General features: G+C 40.0%; 1 protein-coding gene across 5 annotated transcripts; it reads left to right on the top strand.

Moving 5' to 3' along the window:
* On the top strand, positions 1–27,134 carry LOC306891713 (NLR family CARD domain-containing protein 3-like). Of its 5 annotated transcripts, XR_013786385.1 has the most exons (14): positions 3–88; positions 363–430; positions 2,618–2,703; positions 3,503–3,533; positions 12,316–12,426; positions 12,605–12,656; positions 14,017–14,221; positions 14,496–16,263; positions 16,579–16,752; positions 17,581–17,754; positions 18,755–18,857; positions 24,309–24,482; positions 24,697–24,870; positions 26,352–27,125. XR_013786385.1 is itself a non-coding variant. In XM_079452192.1 (13 exons), the coding sequence occupies exons 4-13, from the start codon at positions 3,508–3,510 to the stop codon at positions 26,386–26,388; spliced, it is 2,895 nt and encodes a 964-aa protein (XP_079308318.1). In that variant the 5' UTR covers positions 1–88; positions 363–430; positions 2,618–2,703; positions 3,503–3,507; the 3' UTR covers positions 26,389–27,134. The 5 variants fall into 5 exon arrangements, 4 of the variants coding, with proteins under 4 accessions (XP_079308318.1, XP_079308321.1, XP_079308319.1 ...); XM_079452192.1 differs by lacking the exon at positions 18,755–18,857 and having other exon boundaries at positions 1–88; positions 26,352–27,134; XM_079452193.1 differs by lacking the exons at positions 2,618–2,703; positions 18,755–18,857 and having other exon boundaries at positions 26,352–27,134.
* Positions 27,135–27,252: the final 118 nt, after the last annotated feature.

Genomic DNA, 27,252 nt, shown 5'->3' on the forward strand with positions numbered 1-27,252 from the left:
GCAGGTGAAAGTGAAACTATTACAGCAGGAGCCATTTTACAGCAAAGCCTCGTTCAAGAAAATAAATCATAAAGAAGCTAAAAACACAGTAAGTATAAACAGCCTCATGTTTATTCAGTAGATTTAATATCGTCTTGATCTGAACATCACATTAAGTTTATTGGTTGAAGAACTGTCTTGAATATTGTGTTGTTTCTGGAATCAGGAAGTGTGTTTATAAACTCAAAACATTAAAAGTGACGTTTTGAAAACGTAGTTTCTCTGTTAAGAGCAAATGTGAAGCTCAATGTTGTGGACGGACTGATGGGAAAGAAGTGTGTATTTCTGAGATGACACATAACACATCAGTATTTTCTTTACAGGTTTGAGATTAACTCTTTATATTCTGACACTGTGTGTTCATCATGAATCTCTCCAAAGAGACCAAAAGGTGAGAAATGAAAGATTTTAATAAACTTAAATGTGTTATTGTCTATAGTTAGATGTGTTTTGGTCTGACAGATGTAAGAGTTTGTATTTAATAACTTACTTTAGTTTAAATAGTTTCAGTTTAGTTTCATTTATTATTTGTGGTTTTATAATATTTAAAATGTAGAGACATTTACTAATTATTTTGTTATGAATTATATTGAAATATGTTTTTATCATTTATATAAAGTCTTATTATTGGGTGAAATATCTCATTTACATTTTTTTTACGATTGCTAAACGTCAGTGGGCACAACTGGAGTCACATGTGCAAAACTCTAACTACAGTCTGCACAGCAGCAGTTCATGTGGACCAAACTCTAGTTCGGTTTTCATTGCTTGAACACAGTTTTCAAAACTCTACACACTTATCCCACAACTTTAACCACAACCTGCACAACACTGTGGATTTACAGCACTTTGTTCAAATGCTAACACACTGCTGTCAAAACTGTGAACCACACATTCAAAACAGAATAGATTTCAGCCTTGTGCCTTTCAAACACTGCTGGTTGCAATTTCAGCTGAAAGGCTAAGCAGGTGTCTTGTTTTAGATTGGTGAGTGAACACACACACACACACACACATATATATATATATATATAAGGTAGAGCTCAGAAAGACTAATTTTGGAAATGGAACGAGGAAGACGGGTTCGTGGTGGGAGAAGGGTGGCAGGGAGAGGGCAGATGCGTGGAGGAAGACACAGAAGACACAGATCTGTTATTTCAGATGAAATAAGGGCTTCACTTATAGACCCTGTCGTGGATCATGGTCTCTCATTGAGAGAGGAAGGGTTGAGGGTGCAACACAATCTGCAAAGATCCACAGTGGCATCTGTAAGTCGGATTTTCCATCCTACAAACAGCTGAGAGTTACATCCTTACAGTAAATGAAAACATTACAGGAATTTATTTTGTATTGCAATTACAGTATAGAATATTTGCACAGATATATATGACAGTAAGTGTGACTGTAAAATATATTTTTACAACAGGACCCAAAGGCCCCAACAGGAGGAAGAGGAGAAATATGACTTTGTATAAAGTCACTGAAATAGTTGAAACTGTAAAGATGAAAAGTTTGTATTTTCTGTATTGGTGTTTTTCCTCTCAGTGTGTTGTGAGTGACAGTGTGTGTTATCTCAGTGAGGGTTGTGGATTGTGTTTGGCTGCACTGAGTCTGTTTTGAGCCGTGTGTTAAGAGTTGTGTTGCTTTGAATGAGTTTTGCAGGTGATCTGAACAGTTTAGCTCAGGTGACTGTTGGTAGTGCAGACTGTAGTTAGAGTTTTGCACATGTGACTACAGTTGTGCTCACTGTCGTTTAGCAATCGTAAAAACTGTAATGCGAAACAAGTCCTGTCAGAACCGGCTCGACTCGAGTGAGCAGATGTGTCGTTGAGTAAAGTCTCCAGTAGAGGTCGCCAACGCCTCACGTTTCGATTGCGTCATAGATCTACTTAACCCACGCGGGTGTTTATAAAATGATTCATATTTCAACCATTTAAAGTCGCTCATTACTATACAAATAACTATACATACTTTTATCAAGACAACAAAAATAAGTGAAGTAAAAAATGTTGTAGTTAATCCATTTATGATTACATCATCTGGGGCCAGACACAAGACACGAAACAACAGAGGACGATCTTGTCATTCTAAGCGGTTTATGCGACCGGCACCAGATTAAACACCATCTTTGTTTTCTTAACCAAACTAAATATGTCTCACAAAAGTGTTATTATAATAGCAGCAAAACTACTACTGTAGTTCATAAGCCAATTGGCCGCAGCGAAAGGAAACACTACACACACTGCGAAATGCACAAATGTGTGTGTGTATGTGTGATTGTGTGTGGGAGTGTGTGATTGTGTGTGGGAGTGTGTGATTGTGTGTGTGTGTGTGTGTGTGTGTGTGTGTGTGTGTGTGTGTGTGTGTGTGTGAGATTGTGTGTGTGTGTGATTGTGTGTGTGATTGCGTGTGCTGTGTGATTGTGTGTGTCTGTCTGTGTGCGTGCGTGCGTGCGTGTGTGTGTGTGTGTGTGAGTGTGATTGTGTGTGTCTGTCTGTCTGTGTGCGTGCGTGTGTGCGTGCGTGCGTGCGTAACATTATGTTTGAGCTCTTTCAAGGCTCCTCCTCCGTCATTACAGGTAACAGGTGAAAGTGAAACTGTTACAGCAGAAGCCATTTTAAAGTGAGAAGAATCCTCATTGTTATTAAAGTTAAGAAAAATACTGTGAGTATCACATTTATTCAGTAGATTCAATGGACTGTTTTACTTCATTTACATCGCGTTTATTGTTGTGTGTTGTTTTTGTATTAGCACCTATCAAACTATTGCTCTTTTATGACATATCGCTTATTGCTTCCTGAATTCTTCATAAGTCGCTTTGGATAAAATCGTCTGAAAAATGACTAAATATTATTCTTGCAATTAGGAAACGTGTTTATGAACAGTATCCTAATATGTGACTTGCCGATTTTATTGTGAAAATACTAGATATGTGTAGAAAGTGAAATTATTCATTCCACAAGTCCAGGGGCGGATGCCCACGAATCTCTTTAGGTTTCTAAAATAAAGTCATCCAGTACGCAAGGTGGCAGCATTACGCTTTAAACTCTGTATTACTCCAGTAACGTTAACTTAAGAGAGGAAGACCTTTAGTTAAAAATAGAGGTAAACTAAATGTGTGCAAATTAAAATGCGGAATCTTCTGAAAGTTAACATGCTTTTCAAATCGGTCATTATTACAGTGCCTACATTTGCTATGTTATGGTTTCAAAATATAAAGAACACTAAAAAGTTTTATAGGTGCCATAAAACTTCTCATTGGGGACCAAGCCCATAGTATTGGGTTAAGCCCCCAATGTCTCCCACGTCTGGCTCCGCCCCTTCAGTCCATGTTAGAAATGTAAAGCACAATAGGGCAGTTCAACAATAATATGAGACACTTCACTGTTTAAAAGATGAAATGTGCAGTTTAGCTGAGGATGACTGGTTTAAAGAAGTGTCTAACACAGTGTTTTTATTGCAGGAACAATGAGTCTCTCCAGAATGCTTAAAAGGTGAGATGAGTAAAATATTTCAATATACAAATTTGTCCTTTTTAACTGTTTGGTTTGTCTGATAGCTGTCAAAGTTTAAACGTAAAACTACTTTGTGAATATTTGCTTCATACAAACTAATTCATTACAAATTAATATTAGTTTGTGTGGGGAGGGGTTTCTTTGGTTTGCTTTATTGTTTGTGTGACCGTATGACGATCATTAGCTTACACTGGTAAAGCCCTTGCTCAAACCCCAATTATCGAGCCTCCCCAATTACAGGCTTTCAACTGAATGAAAAGGACAAGCAGAGACAAAACCACAGACTACTAAATTTATTTATCAAAATTACTAAAAAACACCTGTAACTCAATATCAATGGTAAAATTTAATAAATGTCAATGAATCATCCCAATGGGTTTCATTTAGACCGTTTCCCTGGGCCGGCCACCCATACACTGGCCAAAAGAACAAAAAACAATGCACAACAAAAATAAATTAAAGTTGGTTTCTTTCTTTGATATTATGTCTTTGCATACACATTTCACTGCTCAATTCAAAAACAAAATAAATACAAATCAAAACACTTCAAACCAACCAAATCCAAAAAAGAAATAGTAAATTTAAACCCACTTAACAACAATCAAATAAACCAAGGTCAACAGAACAAAACAGATAAATACTCAACTCCGTAATAGAGCAGCATAAATGTAAAGCATGACAACGAAAGGATTACAACCAACCCAAGTAACAAAAACAACTAAATTTGTTAATAAACAATACTAAATAATACAATGAAGCGATTTCAATTCAACTCCATTACACCCACATTTGAACAAAATACAGACAACGAATAAACGCAAATCAAATGGAATTACGCCAGCTACGTGAGCGAACCCGGTAGCACCAGTGTCAACGACCACGGGTTTAGATCGCATCCGTGATTGTGGTACAGTTGTCAAGGCAGTCATTCAAGGCGATCGCAAGCATTCAAGGCGATCGCGAGCATTCACGACAATCGTGAGCGTTTAACAACAGGAGAATCCAGCGTCCCAAACTGGAAACGCTATTTTAACCGCAGCAAAACAGCAGCTGGCAACTTCTGAAAAACAAAGACATTTTCGTTTGCTCCCTCCCCACTCCTCTCAGATTTAGTCACACAAACCAGGTAAGGGAAACATATTACCTTTCACGTGTAAGAAACTGACTCACATGCTCACTAGCAATGTCTGGACACACCCGACTACTCTAAAATTACATCAAGCAAGAACACTAAGAAAACATGTGAATAAAGTTAAATTCCCACGAACACCCATAGTCTAGATTTATATTTCCCCATCTCTGAGCCACCAGTTTAATATAACACATACCTTTCTCGAGGAGTGAAGGAGAACCAAGACCTACACCAACAGGTCACATCGATTGAATGTCATGAAGCACCTAACTCACCTGAGTTTATATAGCTGGTTGATTACCTGACGTACCCACCCACTTAATGAGCTGCTATTTCTTAAAAGGGCCACGCAGACTAATCTTAAAGGGGCAATCCCACTACAATCTACCCCAGGATTTTCAATCATTGTCCCAATGATTCAACCTTCTACAGCCAAGGGCGGAAATGACAGTCCCTTCCTTGTCCCAGGAGGGGGTTCTCAACCGGTAGTGATAGACTAGCAGATACATCACCAATTACTGTTCTGGGCAAATTATAACGATTCGGATGTTTCCCTGCCGTTGTCCTAGTTGATCTCCGTACGCCCTGTGCCCCCGAAGTAGAGGCCTCACAAGACGGTGAATTTAAACCGGATACCAAAGGGAAGATATGTTCGGTGGTCACCTTTGGAACAATTTCCACAGAAGCGTCATTTACAAGTGTAGGTGATGGGGGCTCAATAACCACCATCACAGAGTCCCCGTCCCACAAACCTTCCTGAAAATCTTGTCCCTGTAAGCCCAGATCAATATGATAAGCCTGTTGTACAGTGTCAGGAGCCAGCTTCAACAGAGACCTATGCACATGTTTTACCCGAGTGGGCTCATCCAGTGAAGATATACTATACACCTGACCATCTTCCCGAGGGGCTCTTACAATTTTATACAGAGCCGTTGACCAATGATTCTGACTCTTATTTCGGCCTCGAACTCCATGCTCACGTAAATGTACTAACTGGCCCTCAATCAGTGATTGACCCCTTACTGTCTGATCGTACGAGTTCTTCCTATGTTCCGCAGCTGCTTCAAGACGGGCTTTTACCCTTCCATAGGTTACTCTAAGCCCTTCCTGATGCTCAGCCACCCAATCTTCCACACTACCCCCCACCGGATCCTTCACTCCTGCCAGCAGAAAATCCACCGGCAACCGTGGAATTTGTCCGATCATCAGAAAATGCGGAGACTCACCGGTGGTATGATGGCACGTGGTGTTATACGTGAAGACCAGGTGTGCCAAGTGCCGAGTCCAGGAACGTTTCTGTTCGGGTGGAAGGGAATGAAGAAGATCGTGCAGTGTTCGATTGAACCTTTCACACTGTCCGTTACCCTGAGGATGGTACGGAGTCGTGCGAGTTTTCTGAATCCCATACAGATTACACAATTGGGCAATAACTGCACTCTCAAAGTTCCGACCCTGATCAGAATGAAGTCTGGCTGGCACACCCAACTTGTAAAACCATTCCTGTACCAGAACATTGGCTACAGTGGTTGCCCTCTGGTCCCAAGTTGGGACAGCCAATATGTATTTGGAGAATACGTCTGTTATAATTAGGACATTTTCCCGTCCATCACTAGATGGTTCTAATAAGGTGAAGTCAACAGCCAATATTTGGTTTGGCTTAGATGCCAACAAGTGGCCCATGGGAGCACGAGCTACTGGATAACTGGACTTTGAAATAGTACACTGCCGGCAGTTCTGACAATGTTCTTGAACATAGGCACTCATATTTGGCCAATAGCATCTCCTTCGAATTAGCTCATAGGTCCGTTCCCTGCCTTGATGGCCATGCCCATCGTGTAACTGCGTAAATACCTCATTCCATAAAACCTCTGGTAATACCAATTGATCTATCTCCTCTCCACCATCAGGAAGTTGAAGGTGGCGGTACAACAATCCCTCCTTGAAGAACAATCGGCCCCATTGTCGTAAAAGCTCCAGCCCAGACTTAGACATTGACTGTCGCTCCATCTTAGATGGATACTTATTTCCGGAAAAAAATGCAAGAAATCCCCTCAACGTTGGATCCTCCAACTGCATCTGCTGGAGCTCTTCCTTAGAATGAGATGGGAAGGCGACAATAGCATGCTGCTTTGCGCCTACCAACTCACCCTCCTCCTGGCGGATGTCAACTGTGCAGAGTGTCTTAGGCAATGGTGTACCAAAGGACTGTGTCGGAATGCAAGAGGAATACTGCCTTGACAATGAATCGGCATTACCATTAACCCGACCAGGGCGGTACTTAATTTCAAAATCAAAAATTGCCAACTGAGACACCCAACGCTGCTCGGTTGCACCCAGCTTGGCTGAATTCAGGTAGCTCAGTGGGTTGTTGTCTGTATAGACAGTACACCGATGGCCCAGGAGATAATCCCTAAACTTTTCTGCCATCGCCCATTTAAGGGCGAGGAATTCCAACTTCATGGAACTGTAATTCTCCATATTCTTCTCCGTAGGCCTAAGCCCTCGACTGGCATAGGCCAATGGCCGTAATCTCCCATCTTGCTCCTGACTAAGCACCGCCCCTAGCCCCAAATGGCTAGCATCGATATCAAGAACAAAGGGCTTAGCAAAATCAGCATAGGCCAACACAGGAGCTACCACCAATTTCTCTTTTAGAGACTGGAACCCTTGCTCACACTCTGGGGTCCAACAGCTCTCTATGGGTCTGCCTGAGCCCCTCTTTTTCTTTGTGCCGACCAACTCTGCTACCAGGCGATGCAGTGGGGCAGCCAACTTGGCAAACCCCTCTACGAAGCGGCGATAGTAGCTCACGAAGCCCAAAAAAGATCGTAACTCTGCCGCGTTAAGAGGTCGCCTCCATTCTGCCACTGTGCTAATCTTACCAGGATCAGTGGAAACTCCTCCTCTTGACAAAACATGCCCCAAGTAGTGAACCTGCTGACGGAAAAAACAGCATTTTTCCAGTTTGGCCTTTAAGCCCTCCTGCTGCAAGCGGCTAAAAACCAACTCCAATCGCACAAGGTGTTGCGCTACGTTGGTCGAGAAGACAATGATGTCATCCAAGTACAGCAACAAAGTTTGGAATCGTTGATCCCCAAACATGCGTTCCATCAACCGCTGGAATGTACTTGGGGCATTGCACAACCCAAAGGGCATCCGATTAAATTCAAATAGCCCAAAGGGTGTGCAAAAAGCGGTCTTACCTTTGTCTTGCTCGGCCACTGGAACCTGGTTATAACCACTTACTAGATCAACAGTTGAAAACCACTGAGCCCCAGAAAGGGCATCCAAGGTCTCCTCGATGCGTGGCAATGGGAAAGCATCCTTCCTAGTCCTCTGATTTAACTGTCGGTAATCGACACACAACCGTATCCTGCCATCCTTTTTCTTAACAATGACTATGGGGGAAGCAAAGGGACTACTACTTTCCCTAATCACCTGACTTGCGAGCAATTGTTGCACATGTTCTTTAACCGCAACATAGTCAGAGGGAGGGATACGACGATACCTCTGTCGTATAGGAGCAGAATCCAATAGTGGAATCTCATGTGTAATCAGGTTGGTACACCCCAAATCAGAATCATCTGTTGAAAATACAGATCTATATTTTCCCAACAGACCCTTCACCTGACTCTGCTCCTCTATGGAGAGATGCGACAGATCCATTTGCTGGATCACCTCTTCGACCCCATCAACACCTCCAACTTGTGAGGAAACTACAGCCTGTTGGTCACTGGCAGCATTTGGACGAGTAGCAATAATCTCTCCTGGCCAGCTCATGGGCTGGGCCTGGCACAATGTTCCCACCACTTGCCGTGGTTGCAGAAAGACATCAAGTTCACCTATGTTAACCATAGGGACTTTAGTGATACCACCTCTTACCGGAACCAGTGCTACAGACGCCAACAAGCCAGATGGAAGTGGATTCCCATTATCCAAAGGCTCATAAAGAGCCATAGACAAGAACCCACACTGCACAGCACAAGTAACTGGGACAAATTGCAGGGAGTTGGCCGGAATGCGGACCGTATGTCTGCCCCTAACACGTACAGGCCCCCCGCTAAATTCCGACCTCCGAGAGCAACCAGTCTGGCAATATTGCATTGCTAATGTCCACGCTGGAACTTCTTTAACTATAGGGAGCTCAAACAACTCTGGGCCATGTTGATTAAACAGCTCCTGAAAACACTCACCTATAACGTTCATTCCCAATAGGCCCGGCAACCCCGATGTAGGAAGGACCTGTGGAGGGTCTCTTACAATAAGAACACCCTTATTGTGAATGCGTCTACCCAATATAACAAAATCCAACTCCAGGTACCCTACGAAGGGGATAGATAGACCGTTAGCGGCCCGAAGCTGCAACCATCCACAATCATTCAACCGTTCCTTACCCCAGGGTTCAAAATGTGCCAGGAAGAAGCTCTCTGTGACGGTGGTTACCATGGACCCTGTATCCAATAAGCATGGAACGTTAACCCCACCCATATTAACTATGACGGAGGGGCACTTACCCAACAAAGTGGAAGGTCCACTACCAGTGGGGACATGAGCACCTGAGCCAGGCCCTATCCCATCTGAACTGTGGCTCATCAGTTCAGAGGGTTGCAGTTTTCCGCCTGCCCATTAAGAGGCAATACATTTACATGGGACAAACGAGCCTGTTGATCTCTAAACGGAGCCTGTCCTAATGTACAATTCCGAGCAATATGCCCAGGCTGATTGCATCGCCTACAAATGATAGGGCCAAGCCGCCTAGGATGGCTTCCTACACTCTGAGACTGTAGTTGCCGTAGACTCTGAGTCAATTCATTAAGTTGTTCCTGCTGGGCCCTCATCATTCTCTTCAGTTCTGTAAGCTCCGAAACATTACCGTCCGATGGGCCAGAGGACTCTATCCGTCCCTGTACTCTATACTGAAGCGCAGAGGAATTTGGGACCGAATGACTCCTCTCCCTCATCTCATAATGAAACCCCTCATCCACCCATCTAATGGCTTCTTAACGAACATCCAATAGGGTGGAGTCAGGATCCAATCGAACAAAACGTTTGAGCTCCCGCCGTAAGCCACTATCCAGCACATGCTCTACAAACTGGTCTCGGAGTAAAACCACTGAATTAGTCATACCTACTGGGGCCTGATGTACCACCTTATCCATTAGTGCAAAAAGGGCATGGGAATACTCTTGCAAAGACTCACCCTCACGCTGTTTACGGGAGAAGAAGTTTTGCTGCAGGGCAATATAGGACTGTGAACACCCATAAAGTTCCTTCAAGATGGAAAACACCTGTTCTGGTGTTTCCCGATCTTCCCTTGCCCTATACTTAATCTCATTTTTAGCAGGACCCTCTAAATGATCTAAAACAAATAAGGTCTGTTCAACCAGAGGCAGATGTCGGACCCGTAAGCAAGCGTGTATCTCTTCCACCCACTCGAACACATTGTCTTCCCCTCTACCACTAAACATACGGCCCCTCCGTTCCCTAGGGACATAGACCACTCGTTCAACTATGGGACTAGGGGCAGGTAGGACATTCACAGTTGAGGGGCCCGCACCTCCCGTTGCCTGCCCTGCTTGCTGTTGGTGCAACCGCTCATTTTCTCCCCTCAATGACTGCACCTGTCTTCGCAACTCCTCCAATTCACCCTCCATGTCTACAAGCTTCCCCACCAAAAAGAGGGAGAGAGAAAAACAGAGAAAAAAAAAACCTTACCACTTAACCAGAGTTTCCTCCACTACCACACTCCTGTCTGCATCTTACCAGCTGCTGTTTTGCTGTAACGGAAACACACCACAAATAAAATATAGATAGTTTTTTTTTTTTTTTTGGTCAGTCTCTGCTTGTAACTTCGAAAAAAAGAACCCTGCCGACTACGCCACTTGTGACCGTATGACGATCATTAGCTTACACTGGTAAAGCCCTTGCTCAAACCCCAATTATCGAGCCTCCCCAATTACAGGCTTTCAACTGAATGAAAAGGACAAGCAGAGACAAAACCACAGACTACTAAATTTATTTATCAAAATTACTAAAAAACACCTGTAACTCAATATCAATGGTAAAATTTAATAAATGTCAATGAATCATCCCAATGGGATTCGTTTAGACCGTTTCCCTGGGCCGGCCACCCATACACTGGCCAAAAGAACAAAAAACAATGCACAACAAAAATAAATTAAAGTTGGTTTCTTTCTTTGATATTATGTCTTTGCATACACATTTCACTGCTCAATTCAAAAACAAAATAAATACAAATCAAAACACTTCAAACCAACCAAACCCAAAAAGAAATAGTAAATTTAAACCCACTTAACAACCATCAAATAAACCAAGGTCAACAGAACAAAACAGATAAATACTCAACTCCGTAATAGAGCAGCATAAATGTAAAGCATGACAACGAAAGGATTACAACCAACCCAAGTAACAAAAACAACTAAATTTGTTAATAAACAATACTAAATAATACAATGAAGCGATTTCAATTCAACTCCATTACACCCACATTTGAACAAAATACACAGACTACGAATAAATGCAAATCAAATGGAATTACGCCAGCTACGTGAGCGAACCCGGTAGCACCAGTGTCAACGACCACGGGTTTAGATCGCATCCGTGATTGTGGTACAGTTGTCAAGGCAGTCATTCAAGGCGATCGCGAGCATTCAAGGCGATCGCGAGCATTCACGACAATCGTGAGCGTTTAACAACAGGAGAATCCAGCGTCCCAAACTGGAAACGCTATTTTAACCGCAGCAAAACAGCAGCTGGCAACTTCTGAAAAACAAAGACATTTTCGTTTGCTCCCTCCCCACTCCTCTCAGATTTAGTCACACAAACCAGGTAAGGGAAACATATTACCTTTCACGTGTAAGAAACTGACTCACATGCTCACTAGCAATGTCTGGACACACCCGACTACTCTAAAATTACATCAAGCAAGAACACTAAGAAAACATGTGAATAAAGTTAAATTCCCACGAACACCCATAGTCTAGATTTATATTTCCCCATCTCTGAGCCACCAGTTTAATATAACACATACCTTTCTCGAGGAGTGAAGGAGTGAAGGAGTGAAGGAGAACCAAGACCTACACCAACAGGTCACATAAATTGAATGTCATGAAGCACCTAACTCACCTGAGTTTATATAGCTGGTTGATTACCTGACGTACCCACCCACTTAATGAGCTGCTATTTCTTAAAAGGGCCACGCAGACTAATCTTAAAGGGGCAATCCCACTACATTTGTATTATTAAATTCTCTTTAGATAAGCAGGGTTCATATCTCACTATAGCACTGAATTACAGTGATTAATCTTACTGTATCACTTGCAGAGGGATTTTAAAAGGTTGGACTACAGACAGATTTAGTTTCTTGCTTCAAACAGGGATGCACAAGATTTAGCTAAATTTATGCATAAAACATATTATTACATGTAAGCAATATAGTTGTCCTTACAAATATGTTGAACTATAATAGTTTATCTTAGCAGAAATTACTTTTTACTTTATTTTCTGAATATTTTTTATTCATATATCCTATATTTATTCTAATATACTATACACACTTATCACATTACTGATACATTGCATAAACTCATTACATAAATGTTGTTTTAGTTTGACTGGTGGAGAATCTCCTAAATCCAGCTGTGTGTCCATGAAGAGTGAAGCATCAATGGGTCCTCCACTTTACTTCAGTTCAGGAGACTGTGATGATCCAGATGTGAGGTGAGAACAGTCTGATGGTTTAGACGAGTAAATCACTTCATCAGTCTTTATTCTCTGATCTGAGTCTGTGCTGTTGATGTTACTGCAGATATTCACTGAACACTTTACTGACAGATACACACATTAATTCATGTGTTCACTGTATGAAACACATATTTCATTTATTGTTACATTACAGAAACACAACAAATGTCTCAATCAAAGGGAAGCACATGGAGTCTGTTTTCCAGGTGAGTGTGTGTGTGTGTCTGTGCGTGTGTGTGCTTGTCTGTGTGTTTGCTTGTCTGTGTGTGTGCTTGTCTGTGTGTGTGTGTGTGTGTGTGTGTGTATGTGTCTTCGTGTGTGTGTGCGCATTTGTCTGTGTGTGTGTGTGTGTGTATGTGCGTTTGTCTGTGTGTGTTCGTGTGCGTATGTGCGTTTGTCTGTGTGTAAAGTTGAGAAATGGATGCAAAGCAATTACTGTGTAACAACCGTTTATATTTAAATATTTATTAGGGATTTTTTTACAGAATTCTCTTTTAAAGAATGTGTCTTTTATTTGCTTTAACAATCATTTATTTTACATTCGTTTGATTTACATTCAATATCATGTTTCATTCACAGTTTATTCAGAAATGTAGATGCTCTTCTTCAAATGAAGCTTTAAAATAATTTTACCCCAAAATATGTTAATAAGCCCAAAATCAAAGCTGTATGTTTAAGAGGCGTTTCATGAGATTCTTTTACTGTCAGTCGTACTGCAGCTTTACACAGATTACTGTTATTATTACTGATGATTCTGAAACATGTTTAGATGTTTAGTTTCAAACTGATTCATTGTAGTAAGAAGTCACGATCATATTGATTTGAAATAGATCTCAGTGTGTTATCAATGCTGATGTGTATTTGATGCTTTGAGAATCATTTGAAGGCAAAATATGAATTAAAGAAAATATGATTTTGTTTCTGTAGTTTTGATGTGTGTTTATAATGTTTAAATGTGTTACTGTGTGTTCACATAGAGCGCGAATGAGGCGTCAAAAACGTGCTATTCGCGAGTAGTTTGACGCTTGAACATTTTGTGTTAACTCGCTTCATTCGCGTCATTCGCGAGTGAAATTCGCTTCACGAAAATGTTTTTACAATTTACCGGATTCTTCGACCTCCTCACTCACTTTCTTCCAAGCAAGATCCTTTTTATTCCTATTTTTATGAACACGTATCATATAGCTCCGGGTGTCCACACACTGAGATGAGCTTGTCCTCCATTTTTTATTTCTGCCTCTGCTCGCTACGTCGTCTACGTCACTACTCAAGCAGGCGCCTGATTGGTTAATGCGGCGCGAATTTTCGCGTCATTCGCGCTATTCGCGTCATTCGTGCCGCCTCATTCGCGCCGCAAGCGCGTCTATCGCGTCTTTGCATTGACTTAACATGTAAATCACTCGCGCTTGACGCCTCATTCGCGCTCAGTGTGAACACACAGTTAGAGGTTTCATGAAATGGGGTTCAAGCTATTTAGAAAAAACTGTGTTCACTAAAATGAGCATTAAAACCTTTTTCTGCCCTCATAAGAAAACAAAACCATGTGTGTTTGAACAATGTTTTCAGGAGCTTGAGCACAAACTCATCTCTCTGATGAAGAAAGAGCTGAAGATCTTCAAGAGTCTATTGAGTCCAGATTACCCATCATGCTCTGAGAGAGAAGAGGAGGATGATGAAGATCAGATCAGAGTCAGAGAGATGTTTCTGAAGATCACACTGAACGTCCTGAGGAAGATGAAGCAGACAGACCTCGCTTACAAACTACAGACCAGTAAGAGCTCTCAGTCATGTGACTATGACATCACTTTACCTTCAGACGAACAGACACAGTGTCTGTATTTACTGATGATTATTAGTGAAAATACATTTACAGTTAATAAATCAACAGAATAGAACCATGAAGCTTTTTGTGTTCAACTAATGTCATGATCAGCAAAATCTTAAAACCCTCTTAAGGTCAAATATAAGAACAAATTAGGCAAAATATATATATTTTTTCTAATTGTATACATGTATATTTTATTAATATTCTCTTTGTTTATCAGAACTGGCCCCTTTATACATGAAGAAACACAAATCCAGACTAAAAGAGAAATTCCAGAGAATGAATGAAGGAATCTCAAGTCAAGGAAGCTCAACACTTGTGAATGAGATCTACACAGAGCTGTACATCACAGAGGGAGGGAGTGAAGACATCAATAATGAACATGAGGTGAGACAGATTGAGACGACATCCAGAAGATCAGAGACACAAGAAACACAAATCAAATGTAATGACATCTTTAAAGTCTCACCTGAACTAAACAAACCCATCAGAAGTGTGCTGACTAAAGGAGTCGCTGGAATTGGAAAAACAGTCTCTGTGCAGAAGTTCATTCTGGATTGGGCTGAAGAAAAAACAAATCAAGATCTTCACTTCATATTTCCACTTCCTTTCAGAGAACTGAATCTGATCAAACAGACAAATATCAGTCTGATGGATCTTCTTCATCAGTTCTTCACAGATACAACAGAACTGAGATCGACAGACTTTGATGATTATAAAGTTGTGTTTATCTTTGATGGTCTGGATGAGTGTCGTCTTCCTCTAGATTTCTCAAAGAATCCGAGTTTGTTTGATGTCAGAGAATCAGCGTCAGTGGATGTGCTGCTGACAAACCTCATCAAGGGGAATCTGCTTCCTTCTGCTCTGATCTGGATCACCTCTCGACCAGCAGCAGCCAATCAGATTCCTCCTGAGTGTGTTGATCTGATCACAGATGTACGAGGATTCAATGACCCTCAGAAGGACGAGTATTTCAGGAAGAGAATCAAAAATGAGAGTCTGGCCAACAGAATCATCACACACATGAAATCATCCAGAAGTCTGTACATCATGTGTCACATCCCAGTCTTCTGCTGGATTTCAGCCACTGTTCTCCAGAGAATGTTGAGTGAAGCAGAGAGTCCAGCACAGATCCCCAAGACTCTCACTCACATGTTCACACACTTCCTGATGTTTCAGATCAAACTGAAGAGTCAGAAGTATGATGGGGAATGTGAGGTAGATCTTCAGCAGGCTAGAAAGAGTCTTGAGTCTCTGGGAAAACTGGCTTTTCAACAGCTGGAGAAAGGGAACCTGATCTTCTATGAGGAGGATCTGAGAGAGTGTGACATTGATGTCAGAGAAGCGTCAGTGTACTCAGGAGTTTGTACTCAGATCTTCAGAGAGGAGTTTGGACTGAACCTGGGGAAGGTGTTCAGCTTTGTGCATCTGAGCGTTCAGGAGTTTCTCGCTGCTTTATTCAAGTTTCTGTCATTTCTTCAGAAAACATCAAGACCCTTCAGCAGATTGAGATCAAACATGAGTGATTTACTGAAGAGTGAAGTGGACAAGGCCTTACAGAGTGAGAACGGACACCTGGATCTTTACCTCAGATTTCTTCTGGGTCTCTCACTGAAGTCCAGTCAGACAATCTTACGAGATCTGATGACACAGACAGGAAGAAGCTCTGACAGTAAACAGGAAATAGTCGAGTACATTAAGATGAAGATCAGAGAGAATCTCTCTCCAGAGAAATCCATCAATCTGTTTCACTGTCTGAATGAACTCAATGATCATTCTCTAGTGCAGGAAGTACAAACATATGTGAACAGAGGAGATGAGTTTAGTCTTACTGGAGTCTGTCTCTCTCCTGCTCAGTGGTCGGCTCTGGTGTTTGTGTTACTGAACTCAGAAGAGAAGCTGGATGAGTTTAATCTGAGGAAATATGATCGATCAGATGAATGTCTTCTGAGGCTTCTGCCAGTGATCAAAGCATCCAGAACAGCTGAGTGAGTCATTTACCTGCAGTTTCACCTGAACATCTAACAGTCCACATTACTGTAGTTAATGTCCTACAGAGACACAATAAAACATGATGGAATTGTTCACTGCATCTATAGAGTGAGAGCTGCTCTCTTGTGGCTTTTTCTGATTTTCATTTATTTGTTTTTTATTTATAATCGTCTGTAAGGGTTCAGTTCTTTCAGTGATTCTCTATCAGGTGCAGATGTTGCTTCAGCTCTTGTGCAGATGATTCTCATTGTTCAAACATTATCTCTTGATGTGTTTATATCTTCACTGTTATCTTGTTATTTCTCTTTCAGTCTGAGTCGCTGTAATCTGACAGAGAAAAGTTGTTCATCACTGGCGTCAGTTCTCAGATCAAACTCCTCAAGTCTGACAGAACTGAACCTGAGACTCAATAATCTGAAGGATTCAGGAGTGAAGCTGCTCTCTGATGGACTGAAGAATACAAACTGTAAACTGAAGACACTAAAGTAAGAAAATCCTTAAAGCAATAAAGTTAAACATGTGTATGTATTATGTAAATGAAGGTCTTCATAAGTTTATCAGAATCATCTTTATATGTAAGAGACTCAACAGTGACTGTCAGTCAATGACTCTCTGTATCATGGTTCTGTCAGGTCTTGTCAGGTTTTTCTAGTCTTAGTGCAGTATCATGACAGTATCAAGTGTTTTGTGTGGAGAGAAACACATTATTGGCGGTCACGACACAATGTGCTTTCTCTCAGGTCTCGTCTTTGGCTCCGCCCCTCTCCTTCTCCGCTCATGCTTGTCCTGTTAGTGTTCATTCCCTTCACCTGCTCTGTATCATCATCCTTGTTAGTGTCTCTATTTAGATCCCTTCTGTTTATTGTCCTGTGTCGGTTCATTGTGTTATCTTGCCTCATCGTGTCTTCGTGTTGGACAACCCTGTTCCTGTTGACCATTTCCCTGTCATGTGTTTGGATTTATTATTTAGATTATCTTGGACCTTGTTTTATGTTTTAGTCTTGTTACTTTATTGTTTGCCCTATAACAGGTTTATTTAAATAAAGTATTTTATTTTCAACTGCTGCCTGCGTTTGGGTTTTGCTTTCCGCATATCCTGACACTGTTGATTTAGATTCATACATATTAATTCATGCTATTATTGTATCTATTTAAAATAATTTAATTTATTACTTGTATCTTGTAAAAAGGGACATCATTTGATACATTAATGAATAATAATTGAATAATATATGAAATAATTAAAATATATTAAATAATTGTACTATTAATATTTGTCTTAATGTTACCGCATTATTTTCTTCTCTCTTCAGTCTGTTTTACTGCAGTATTGGATCTGAAGGTTGTGTTGCTCTGACTTCAGCTCTGAGATCAAACCCCTCACATCTGACACAACTGGATCTGAACTATAATAATCCAGAAGATTCAGGAGTGAAGCTGCTCTCTGATCTACTGAAGGATCCACACTGTCAACTACAGAAACTACTGTGAGTTACTGATCAAATTATCATTTAGTTATAAACTCACTTTTTTTAATAATCTCAAGTGACTGTCGAGTATTTTTGTTGTTTATGTTTTGCTGTTTCACTCTTGTTCTTGTGTAAATTTGATGTAGTTGACAGTGGCGGCGTTTCAACAAAACCTCGGTTATGGCAAAATTTCCTCCGGCCAAACAACAGCGATATTCCAAAGTAGCGTCACCATAAATGATACCACATCATATCTAAACAAATCCTTCACAAGAATCCAAAACACTGAATGAATCCATGAACATGCACAGAGACTTACAGATAACAAACACAAACCCTCATATCCATTAAAATGTGTTTTTAAAGCTCTAACTCTGCAGCAAAAGTGCGACTCCAACAAATATCTACTAAAGCATCTGTCATTTATACTGTGTGTGACAATCGCTTCAAACCCACAGACAGATGTTTCATAATAACCACAAACGACCACGTTCATCAGGTACGAGTCTAAAATAAACACCAAACATTAAATTAAATGAACAGCAAACATTATTAAATATAAAACATGTCTCACCTTGTCACAGTGCAGTTTATTGTTATTGTTATTAAGCAGCAGCGAGGTTCAAGCTAAATCTGTGACATCCAGATAATCCAAAAAGATGCGCAGATATTTAGTGCAATGAACTGCGACTGCGCAACACTGGCACAAGGAGTACAGTTTTAATTATTCACAGTTAACGTAACAAATATTATTATCTTTCAATATTTATACATCTGACTTGTGCAGATAAGATTGTTATGCAGGGACGTGCACAGGAATTTTGAGGGGCAGTTGCTCTGACCTGGCAATTTATATTTGACCTGAAGATGTACCTGCAGCTCGTCGGTTACTTTTGTTTTTCTGTGCTGGCATGCCTCATGTCCCTTGACTACAAACGTCCACTTCACAGCGACATTCATGAAAAGTGTCTCTACTGCCTTTTTATATAAAGTTTGATCTGTTCTGGGAGCGACCTAGGTTCTTCCGCCCCGACGGCCTGCACCCCAGCAGCATCGGCGCGGCTCTCCTTTCCGACAACATCTCGAAGGCGCTACGCACCTGTTGACTGTGTCCCCCTCAGGTAAGTCTCCCTCAGGTAAGTCAAAACCTTAACCATAGAATGTGCGCATCAACTGCTATAAATGTTACTGTTTCAAAATATATAGAGACTATATGTGTCCCCCGAATAATACTACCAAGTAAAATTTTTTGCAAAAGTCATAGAAAAAATGTGATCGTTATTAAACCTGAAGACAATGTAATAAACAACCAAAACCAATTTATAAAGTTCGGCCTACTTAATATAAGATCACTAAATTCAAAGGCAGTTATTGTGAATGAAATGATCACGGACAACAGTTTTGATATACTCTGTCTTACCGAGACCTGGCTTAAACCAAATGATTATTTCGGTCTAAATGAGTGTACCCCACCAAGCTACTGTTATATGCATGAGCCACGTCCGGTTGGTCGGGGTGGCGGCGTAGCTACAATATTTAGAAACTTTCTTAATGTAACTCAGAGAATAAAGCATAAATTTAAATCATTTGAAGTGCTTGCGTTGAACATAATTATTCCTAACAAAAGTAAAAAACCATTGCTTTCTTTTGCATTGGCTACGGTGTATAGACCACCTGGTCCCTCTACTGAATTTCTGAAAGAGTTCGCGGACTTACTATCGGATCTATTGGTTAACGCTGATAAAATACTAATTGTCGGAGATTTTAATATCCACGTAGATAGTGCAAATGATGCATTAGCACTGGCGTTTACAGAACTACTACAATCTTTTGGGGTAATACAACACATTAAAGGACCCACTCATCGATTTAATCATACACTAGACCTGATTATATCTCACGGAGCCGATCTAACCAATATAGATATTACGCCTCAAAGCGAAGATGTCACCGATCACTATCTTATAACGGGTACTTTGTGCACGTCTGGAATCAGCCCTTTAACTCGTTATCGACAGGGTAGAACAATCACCTCCGCTACTAAAGATAGTTTCACAAAGATCTTGCCAGATCTGACTCCTTTAATAACCAGACCAATAAACAAAGAATCGCTCGATGACATGACCAGGAAATTGGGCACTATTTTCTCTAATACATTAGAAACAGTCGCACCTACAAAGTCAAAAAAGATTACTGAGAAAAATATTGCACCATGGTACAATAGCACCACTCGGGCCCTAAAAAGAGAAACTCGCAAACTAGAGCGCAAATGGATAAAATCGCAATTAGAAGTCTTTAAAATGGCGTGGAAAGAGAGTGCAAATTGTTATAAAAAGGCACTAAAAGCAGCAAAGGCTGAGCACCTTAGTAACCTCATAGAAACCAACAAAAACAATCCAAGGTTTTTATTTAGCACAGTCGCTAAATTAACAAATAAACAGACACCACCTGACCTGGCTATTCCGCCGCACCTCGGTAGCAATGAATTCATGAAATTTTTTACAGAGAAAATCGAAAACATTCGCTACAAAATTGTTAATACTCAACCTCCAAATCTGTCCTATGAATTAGCACCAATCATCGCTCCAAAACAAAGGCCCCAGCGTTTTTCATCTATAAAACAGGAGGATTTAATTAAACTTATTGCAACTTCTAAACCTACAACTTGCTTACTAGACCCCATACCAACTCAATTATTAAAAGAGTTACTACCTGTTGCAATTGAGCCCATTTATAACATTATCAACTCGTCAATTAATCTAGGCCATGTCCCAGGACCCTTTAAAATGGCCGTCATTAAGCCTCTTATCAAGAAACCAAACTTAGATCCAAATGAACTAGGAAACTATAGACCGATTTCAAATCTTCCATACCTGTCTAAAATCCTAGAAAAAGTAGTGTGCACTCAGTTGTGCTCTTTCTTACAAAATAACGACATGCACGAAAAATTTCAGTCAGGCTTCAGACCGCATCATAGCACTGAGACTGCGCTCGTTAAAATTACAAACGACCTGCTTATAGCATCAGATAAAGGTAACATCTCACTCCTGGTCCTGCTTGACCTTAGTGCTGCGTTCGATACCGTAGACCATAACATACTTCTAGATCGCTTAAACAATTATACTGGTATTGAGGGACAGGCACTACAATGGTTTAGATCTTACTTGTCAGACAGACATCAATTTGTCCATTTAAATGGGGAATCATCAAATCTAACGCAAGTAAATTATGGATTACCTCAGGGATCGGTTCTGGGACCCGTGCTGTTCTCCATATACATGCTTCCCCTCGGAAACATTATTAAAAAACATGGAATTAGCTTCCATTGCTATGCAGATAATACTCAGCTATATATCTCATCAAGACCAGATGATTCCTCCCAGCTACCCAAATTGGCAGAGTGCATTGAAGATATAAAACACTGGATGACCCGTAATTTCCTTCTTTTAAATTCTAATAAAACAGAAATATTACTTATCGGACCAAAGACACGCAAACCAAATATTTCTGATTATAAACTGCAAATTGAAGGATGTACTGTTACTCCAACAAATACAGTAAAAGATCTAGGCGTTATATTAGACAGCAACCTGTCATTTCAAAATCACATCTCAAATGTCACAAAAACAGCTTTTTTCCACCTAAGAAATGTTGCCAAGTTACGAAATATTCTGTGTGTTGCTGACGCGGAGAAGCTTATTCATGCATTTATGACCTCAAGACTTGACTACTGTAATGTGCTACTCAGTGGCTGTCCTGCATCATCAATAAACAAACTACAGTTAGTTCAGAATGCAGCTGCCAGAGTCCTAACCAGGTCCAGAAAATACGATCACATAACCCCAATGTTATCAACCCTTCACTGGCTTCACATTAAGTATCGTATTGACTTTAAAGTTCTTTTAATCACTTATAAAGCCCTAAAGGGTTTAGCCCCTACCTACCTAACAGAGCTTCTATCACACTACAACCCATCACGCTCTCTAAGATCTCAAAACGCAGGACTTTTGATAATACCCAGAATAACTAAATCCTCCAAAGGGGGTCGAGCTTTCTCATACGTAGCACCTAAACTCTGGAATAGCCTTCCTGATATTATTCGAGGATCAGACACACTCGCCCAATTTAAATCTAGATTAAAAACGCATCTTTTCAGCCAAGCATTCAATTAATGCAAATATGCTAAAGAAATCAGATTTACATAGATATTATTTACTAGAATAATTGGATTTTTATAAAACACCATGTAGCGTGTTTTACCCTTTCTTGGATTTTTCGTTTTTCCCCTGTAAAGCTGCTTTGGAACAATGCAAATTGTGAAAAGCGCTATATAAATAAAATTGAATTGAATTGAATAAAGTTGTGCTCTTTTGTCCATTCCGGATTAAATGAGGTCTGACCTTTCAGCAAGTTACCGTTATGATGTGAGGAAGTCAACATGTGGACTCCACTTCCACGTCGTGGAGGCTTGTTTACGTTTTTAACCAATGATATATCAGATATTTATTTGACACCTCATTCAGCCAATCATTTGTTTGACCGGAGATCTTACGGCGTCAGACGCGATGCTGCTGCGTCCCAATAAATGTTCTAAAGGGGGTTTTGTTTAGGCCGATTCAGCACAGATCCAGCACAAAAGCAGGTGGTTTGAGGCTGCCACGGACGCATGACAGGGGGCTTAAAATCCGGACTGTCCGGCCGAAATCCAGACGTATGGCGTTGAGTCGTATCACCCGATAACCGCGACAATCTCCTTCTAGGGAAGGAGAGGATCAGCTCATGCAGGCTCAGCTCAGGTGCCGGTCGCGTGTAGCGCTGCAGCCATGTAAACACGCCCTTCCTCTTCTGACTTTAACTTTCGTTGCCTGTATACGGAGGTGAATGAGTCTTTTCACGTTTTTTTTATCTAGACGTATGTGAAATTCTCCATCCATTGTATGATTTATTTATTTATTTTCCACCTCGGGAGGGCAAAGTGAGTCGAGAAGGGCATATGGGCAGTTGCCCGGGCAACCTGAGCAACCCCCCTGTGCACATCCCTGTTGTTACGTGACTGTTAAAATAAAAAATAATTGCTAATTTATTGCCATTTGTCGACATTAAAGACTTCACTACCCCTTACACAGTAGGCTATGTATCTATGTATTGTAGGTTCTGTGGCGAGGGGAATGTCCTCTTAATAGAAGTCTGATAATTGATATCTGTCAATATAAAACTGCTGACAACATTCAAACAACAAATGTAATGTAACTATTAAAATGCTCTCATCATAAACAGAAAACTGATTTACTTACTAAATAAGCCTTTTCATGCCCTTCATACCAGAACTACTTCTGTCTTTAAATCAGTTCACTATTAGATCCTTGTACATTACTAAATGTGACGCTGTATGTGAAAAGAAAGTAAAACCAAAAGTCTTTTTACTGTTTTCTACATAAAATCATCCTACAGAATATTCTGTGAAAATATAACAACAATATCTTCAATATTAACTGAATAATGTCATTTTAAAGATTGAAATCTCAGTGAGATTAATATTTGATGCTTGTTATAATAAGTTGGATATTGAGACTTTAGTTTGGGTTTTCACAGGGTCACAAATGTTTAAATACTGATCAATAATGCTAATGCTCAATATAGATAAAAAGGTTGTGGTTCATAAAATATCACAAATCTGGTTGAAAGGTTGGAGACTTTTATCAAACAGTAAACAGACTGACAGATACAAATCCTTTAAAGTTGCTCTATTTAGTTTATTGTTGTGAGTCTATTGCATTTACATTTACATTTATTCATTTGGCAGACGCTTTTATCCAAAGCGACTTACAAGTAGTTTATATACATTACTGCAGAGCAATCAGGGGTAAGTTGCCTTGCTCGGGGTCAGCTGTGGCCTAATGGTTAGAGCGTTGGGCTTGTGATCAGAAGGTTGCCGGTTCTAATCTCAGTGCCAGCAGGTCATGACTGAAGGGCCCTTGAGCAAGACACTTTACCCCTGATTGCTCTGCAGTAATGTTCCACTGTATAAAACTACTTGTAAGTCGCTTTGGATAAAAGCGTCTGCCAAATGAATAAATGTAAATGTAAATGTAATGCTCAAGGGCCCTTCAGTCATGACCTGCTGGCACTGATATTTGAACCAGCAATTTTCTGATCACAAGCCCAATGCTCTAACCCCCAGGCCACAACTGACCCAACTATTGACCTGCACTACTGTTGTTAACATGAACACGTGTCTGCTGCTCTTCATGCGGCGTGTCTTTGGTGGAGAGAAGCAGCGCACGCGGATCAGAAAGGGTTGACCTCTGACCCCGCTGTCTGCACTTGGGTTCTCTGTCCTTGTTCCCTCAACACGTTCCTGACACCTTGATGCTTCATACGATATCCTGAAACATAGAAATGAGATCAGAAGTGATCATTAAAGATCCATCTGTTAATGCTTTGACTGTTATTCATCTCTGTGGCAAGTGCAGCGTTATTCACATCAGAAAGATCCATCATGCAGTCAGAAAACAGTCATAAGTGTCTTACTAACATTGCGACTCACTGTTATCTTGTTATTTCTCTCTCAGTCTGAGTCGCTGTAATCTGACAGAGAAAAGTTGTTCATCACTGGCGTCAGTTCTCAGATCAAACTCCTCAAGTCTGACAGAACTGAACATGAGTGACAATAATCTGAAGGATTCAGGAGTGAAGCTGCTCTCTGATGGACTGAAGAATACAAACTGTAAACTGAAGACACTAAAGTAAGAAAATCCTTAATGCAATAAAGTTAAACATGTGTATGTAACTTGAATATATTAAACTTTTCATGATATTATTGAGATTTACAATCATTTCATGTGTTACTTATAAAAAGGGACAAAATTTGATACATTGATGAATAATAAATAATATATCCTACTGATTATTGTCTAAATGTTATTGTCATTATTTCATTTATTTTTCTGCTCTCTTCAGTCTGTCTAATTGCAGTATTGGATCTGAAGGTTGTGTTGCTCTGACTTCAGCTCTGAGATCAAACCCCTCACATCTGACACAACTGGATCTGAACTGTAATAATCCAGAAGATTCAGGAGTGAAGCTGCTCTTTGATCTACTGAAGGATCCACAATGTAAACTACAGACACTACTGTGAGTTATTTATTATTTTTAAATCATTATATTTCTATAAACTATCACCACACTGTATTGTTTGCTCAAACTAGTTGACATGAATGCTCTGGCACAACATTTAAAGCTTGATGTCGACTAGTCGCGGGTCATGTGGGCTAATAAATATATTGACGTTGTTCTAAAGTCGTAGGCCGTCACAAACAAACTCGACACATGTTTCTGTTGTTTCATCTATTAGTGATCATGACACTTTCAGTGGACTTGTTGTAAATGCAAGTGAAGTTTGGTCTGTACACTCGCTTCAGATCTTAAGTAACGTAAAGCTGCTGTAGAGATCCACCTGCTGCTCTTTTACTACCAGCGACCTCACGCTTTAAAATAGTTTTATTTTAGTTGTTGTTGCTCTCATGCAATAGATGAAAAACACTTTATTTGGTTTTAGATACTATATTTTAAGAGGCTATTCTGTGGGAGTCCCGCCATCTGCCCGCAGCCGCACACGAGTGTCTTACTGCCCACACCCATCAAATCTTGTTGCAAAACATTTCCAAGATCTTATTTTATTTATTAATGATGTCATCGACTACTCGACGGGACTCACAAAATCTAAACCCGTTCAACCGCTACACACTGTAAAGAAATTACAGGTTGAGAAATCAATAATATTAAACACAATAAACTGTAGGACAAACTTTTAAGTTTATTCAACATTGGGTCGAGAGGTTTGCATAACTCAGTTTTCTCAGTGAAGTCACATGTATTTCAACACTCACACACAATGTTAAATGAATCCAACTTTCAAATGAATCTGAGTGGCTTACATGTCTGAGTTTACTCAACTAAGAAGATAAAGTCCACCCAACCTTACTTTCTTCTGTCTTCTTCTTTCCACAAGAAAACTGTTGGTAACCATAAACTTCTACTGTATTGATACAAAACCAATGTCAAGACAATGAGGACAAATGTTTAATCAAAATATCTTTTGTGAGAAGAAAGTCCTACAGGTTTGGAATGACACAAGGTGTAAATGATTAAATAATTGTGTTTTTTGGGGACCAGTTATTATAAACCTGAATACATTTCTTTGTTGTGCTGAACACAAATAAACATGAGAGTTTGTAACTCAGCCGTTGTGGGTCACCATTGACTCCCATAGTAGTCTTTTCATTTTTGGGTGAACTGTTCCTTTAAGTATCCAGTCAACAAAATAATCTTTATTAGACACATTTTAGGACTAGTCTTATTCAGTGCATACAAAAATACATATTTGTTGTGAGACATTTTTAAGTTGATTTATTTACAGTGAACAAGTGACAGAAATGTTTTGTACTCACACTTGTGTTAATGTTGGTGTGGCTGCACTTCTTGTATTGTGTTCTCTCTCTCAGATTAATTTAATATGATTTGTAAGTATAAAGTCATTGTGACATGATGTTGATAATGACTGAGATGAGTGAATATTAATATCATATCTGATGTTTGTCCTCAATGTTTTACAGTATTGAGCCTCAACTGAAACAATCACATGAAGAGTGAAAGGATTCCCTTCATTCAGTAAAGATCATCTGAGCCTTTTTCTCTCTAAAGACTGTGACATCACCGCTGACGGCTGTGAAGCGCTAAAAAGTGTCTTATTTATCATTTTTTCCAAAACAATATAATGACTTTTTCCACATGTGAGGGAGTGTAAGTGATGATGAATATTGATGTGTTTCACACCTGGAGAGATAAACACCAAACACCTATAATGGACATCAAGGTGAAATATTCTGAAGCAACCAGAACAAAGAATGTGATCAAACTTCATATGTTTTATTGGTCATTTCTTTCTCAAATGGTTCAGACTATGATCAACATTAGCACAGTTACACATCATATGTCTGTCATGTGTTCTGTCTTAAAAATGAACTGATTTAATAAGCTCAGAGATTCAGTGATGCAGAAACTTTCCTGAAAGAAAACTGTAAATAACTGTTAACAAATAATGAGCAAAGTATTGATTAATAATATAAATAAATATGAACACTAACAATGCAGATGCATAACATAAAACACTTTATTGGTGGTGTGGAATGATCTATAGCCGAGCACAGTATACAGATCTGAGTGTTTCTGTGATGTATTCACTGAGTTTTAGTCTTTATATTGAGATGTGATTTCAGAAATATATTACAGACAGTGACGGCTGATAGCGCACCCTGTACATTTTCTTTATTTTACAAATGCACTTTTGTTGCCAATGTTATTGTACACAAATAAAAGTATAAACCCTTAACAATGTCAAATGATGTCTTACACATATATGCTTGATCCAGTGCCGCTGCTAGCCATTTTGGTGCCCTAAGCATAATTCCATTATGATGCCCCCTTCGAAATTTATTTAGCATGTAATGTATTTTA

Source organism: Barbatula barbatula (genome assembly GCF_947034865.1).
Source record: "Barbatula barbatula genome assembly, chromosome: 3".
NCBI lineage: Eukaryota > Metazoa > Chordata > Actinopteri > Cypriniformes > Nemacheilidae > Barbatula > Barbatula barbatula.

What these genes read in the sequence shown, in the direction of transcription:
- LOC306891713 (XM_079452192.1), top strand. Translation starts at nt 3,508, where the DNA reads ATGAGTCTCTCCAGAATGCTTAAAAG. An exon ending in TGTGATGATCCAGATGTGAG is followed by an intron (nt 12,427 to 12,604) that starts GTGAGAACAGTC and finishes GTTACATTACAG; the next exon opens with AAACACAACAAATGTCTCAA. An exon ending in TGTAAACTGAAGACACTAAA is followed by an intron (nt 24,483 to 24,696) that starts GTAAGAAAATCC and finishes TGCTCTCTTCAG; the next exon opens with TCTGTCTAATTGCAGTATTG.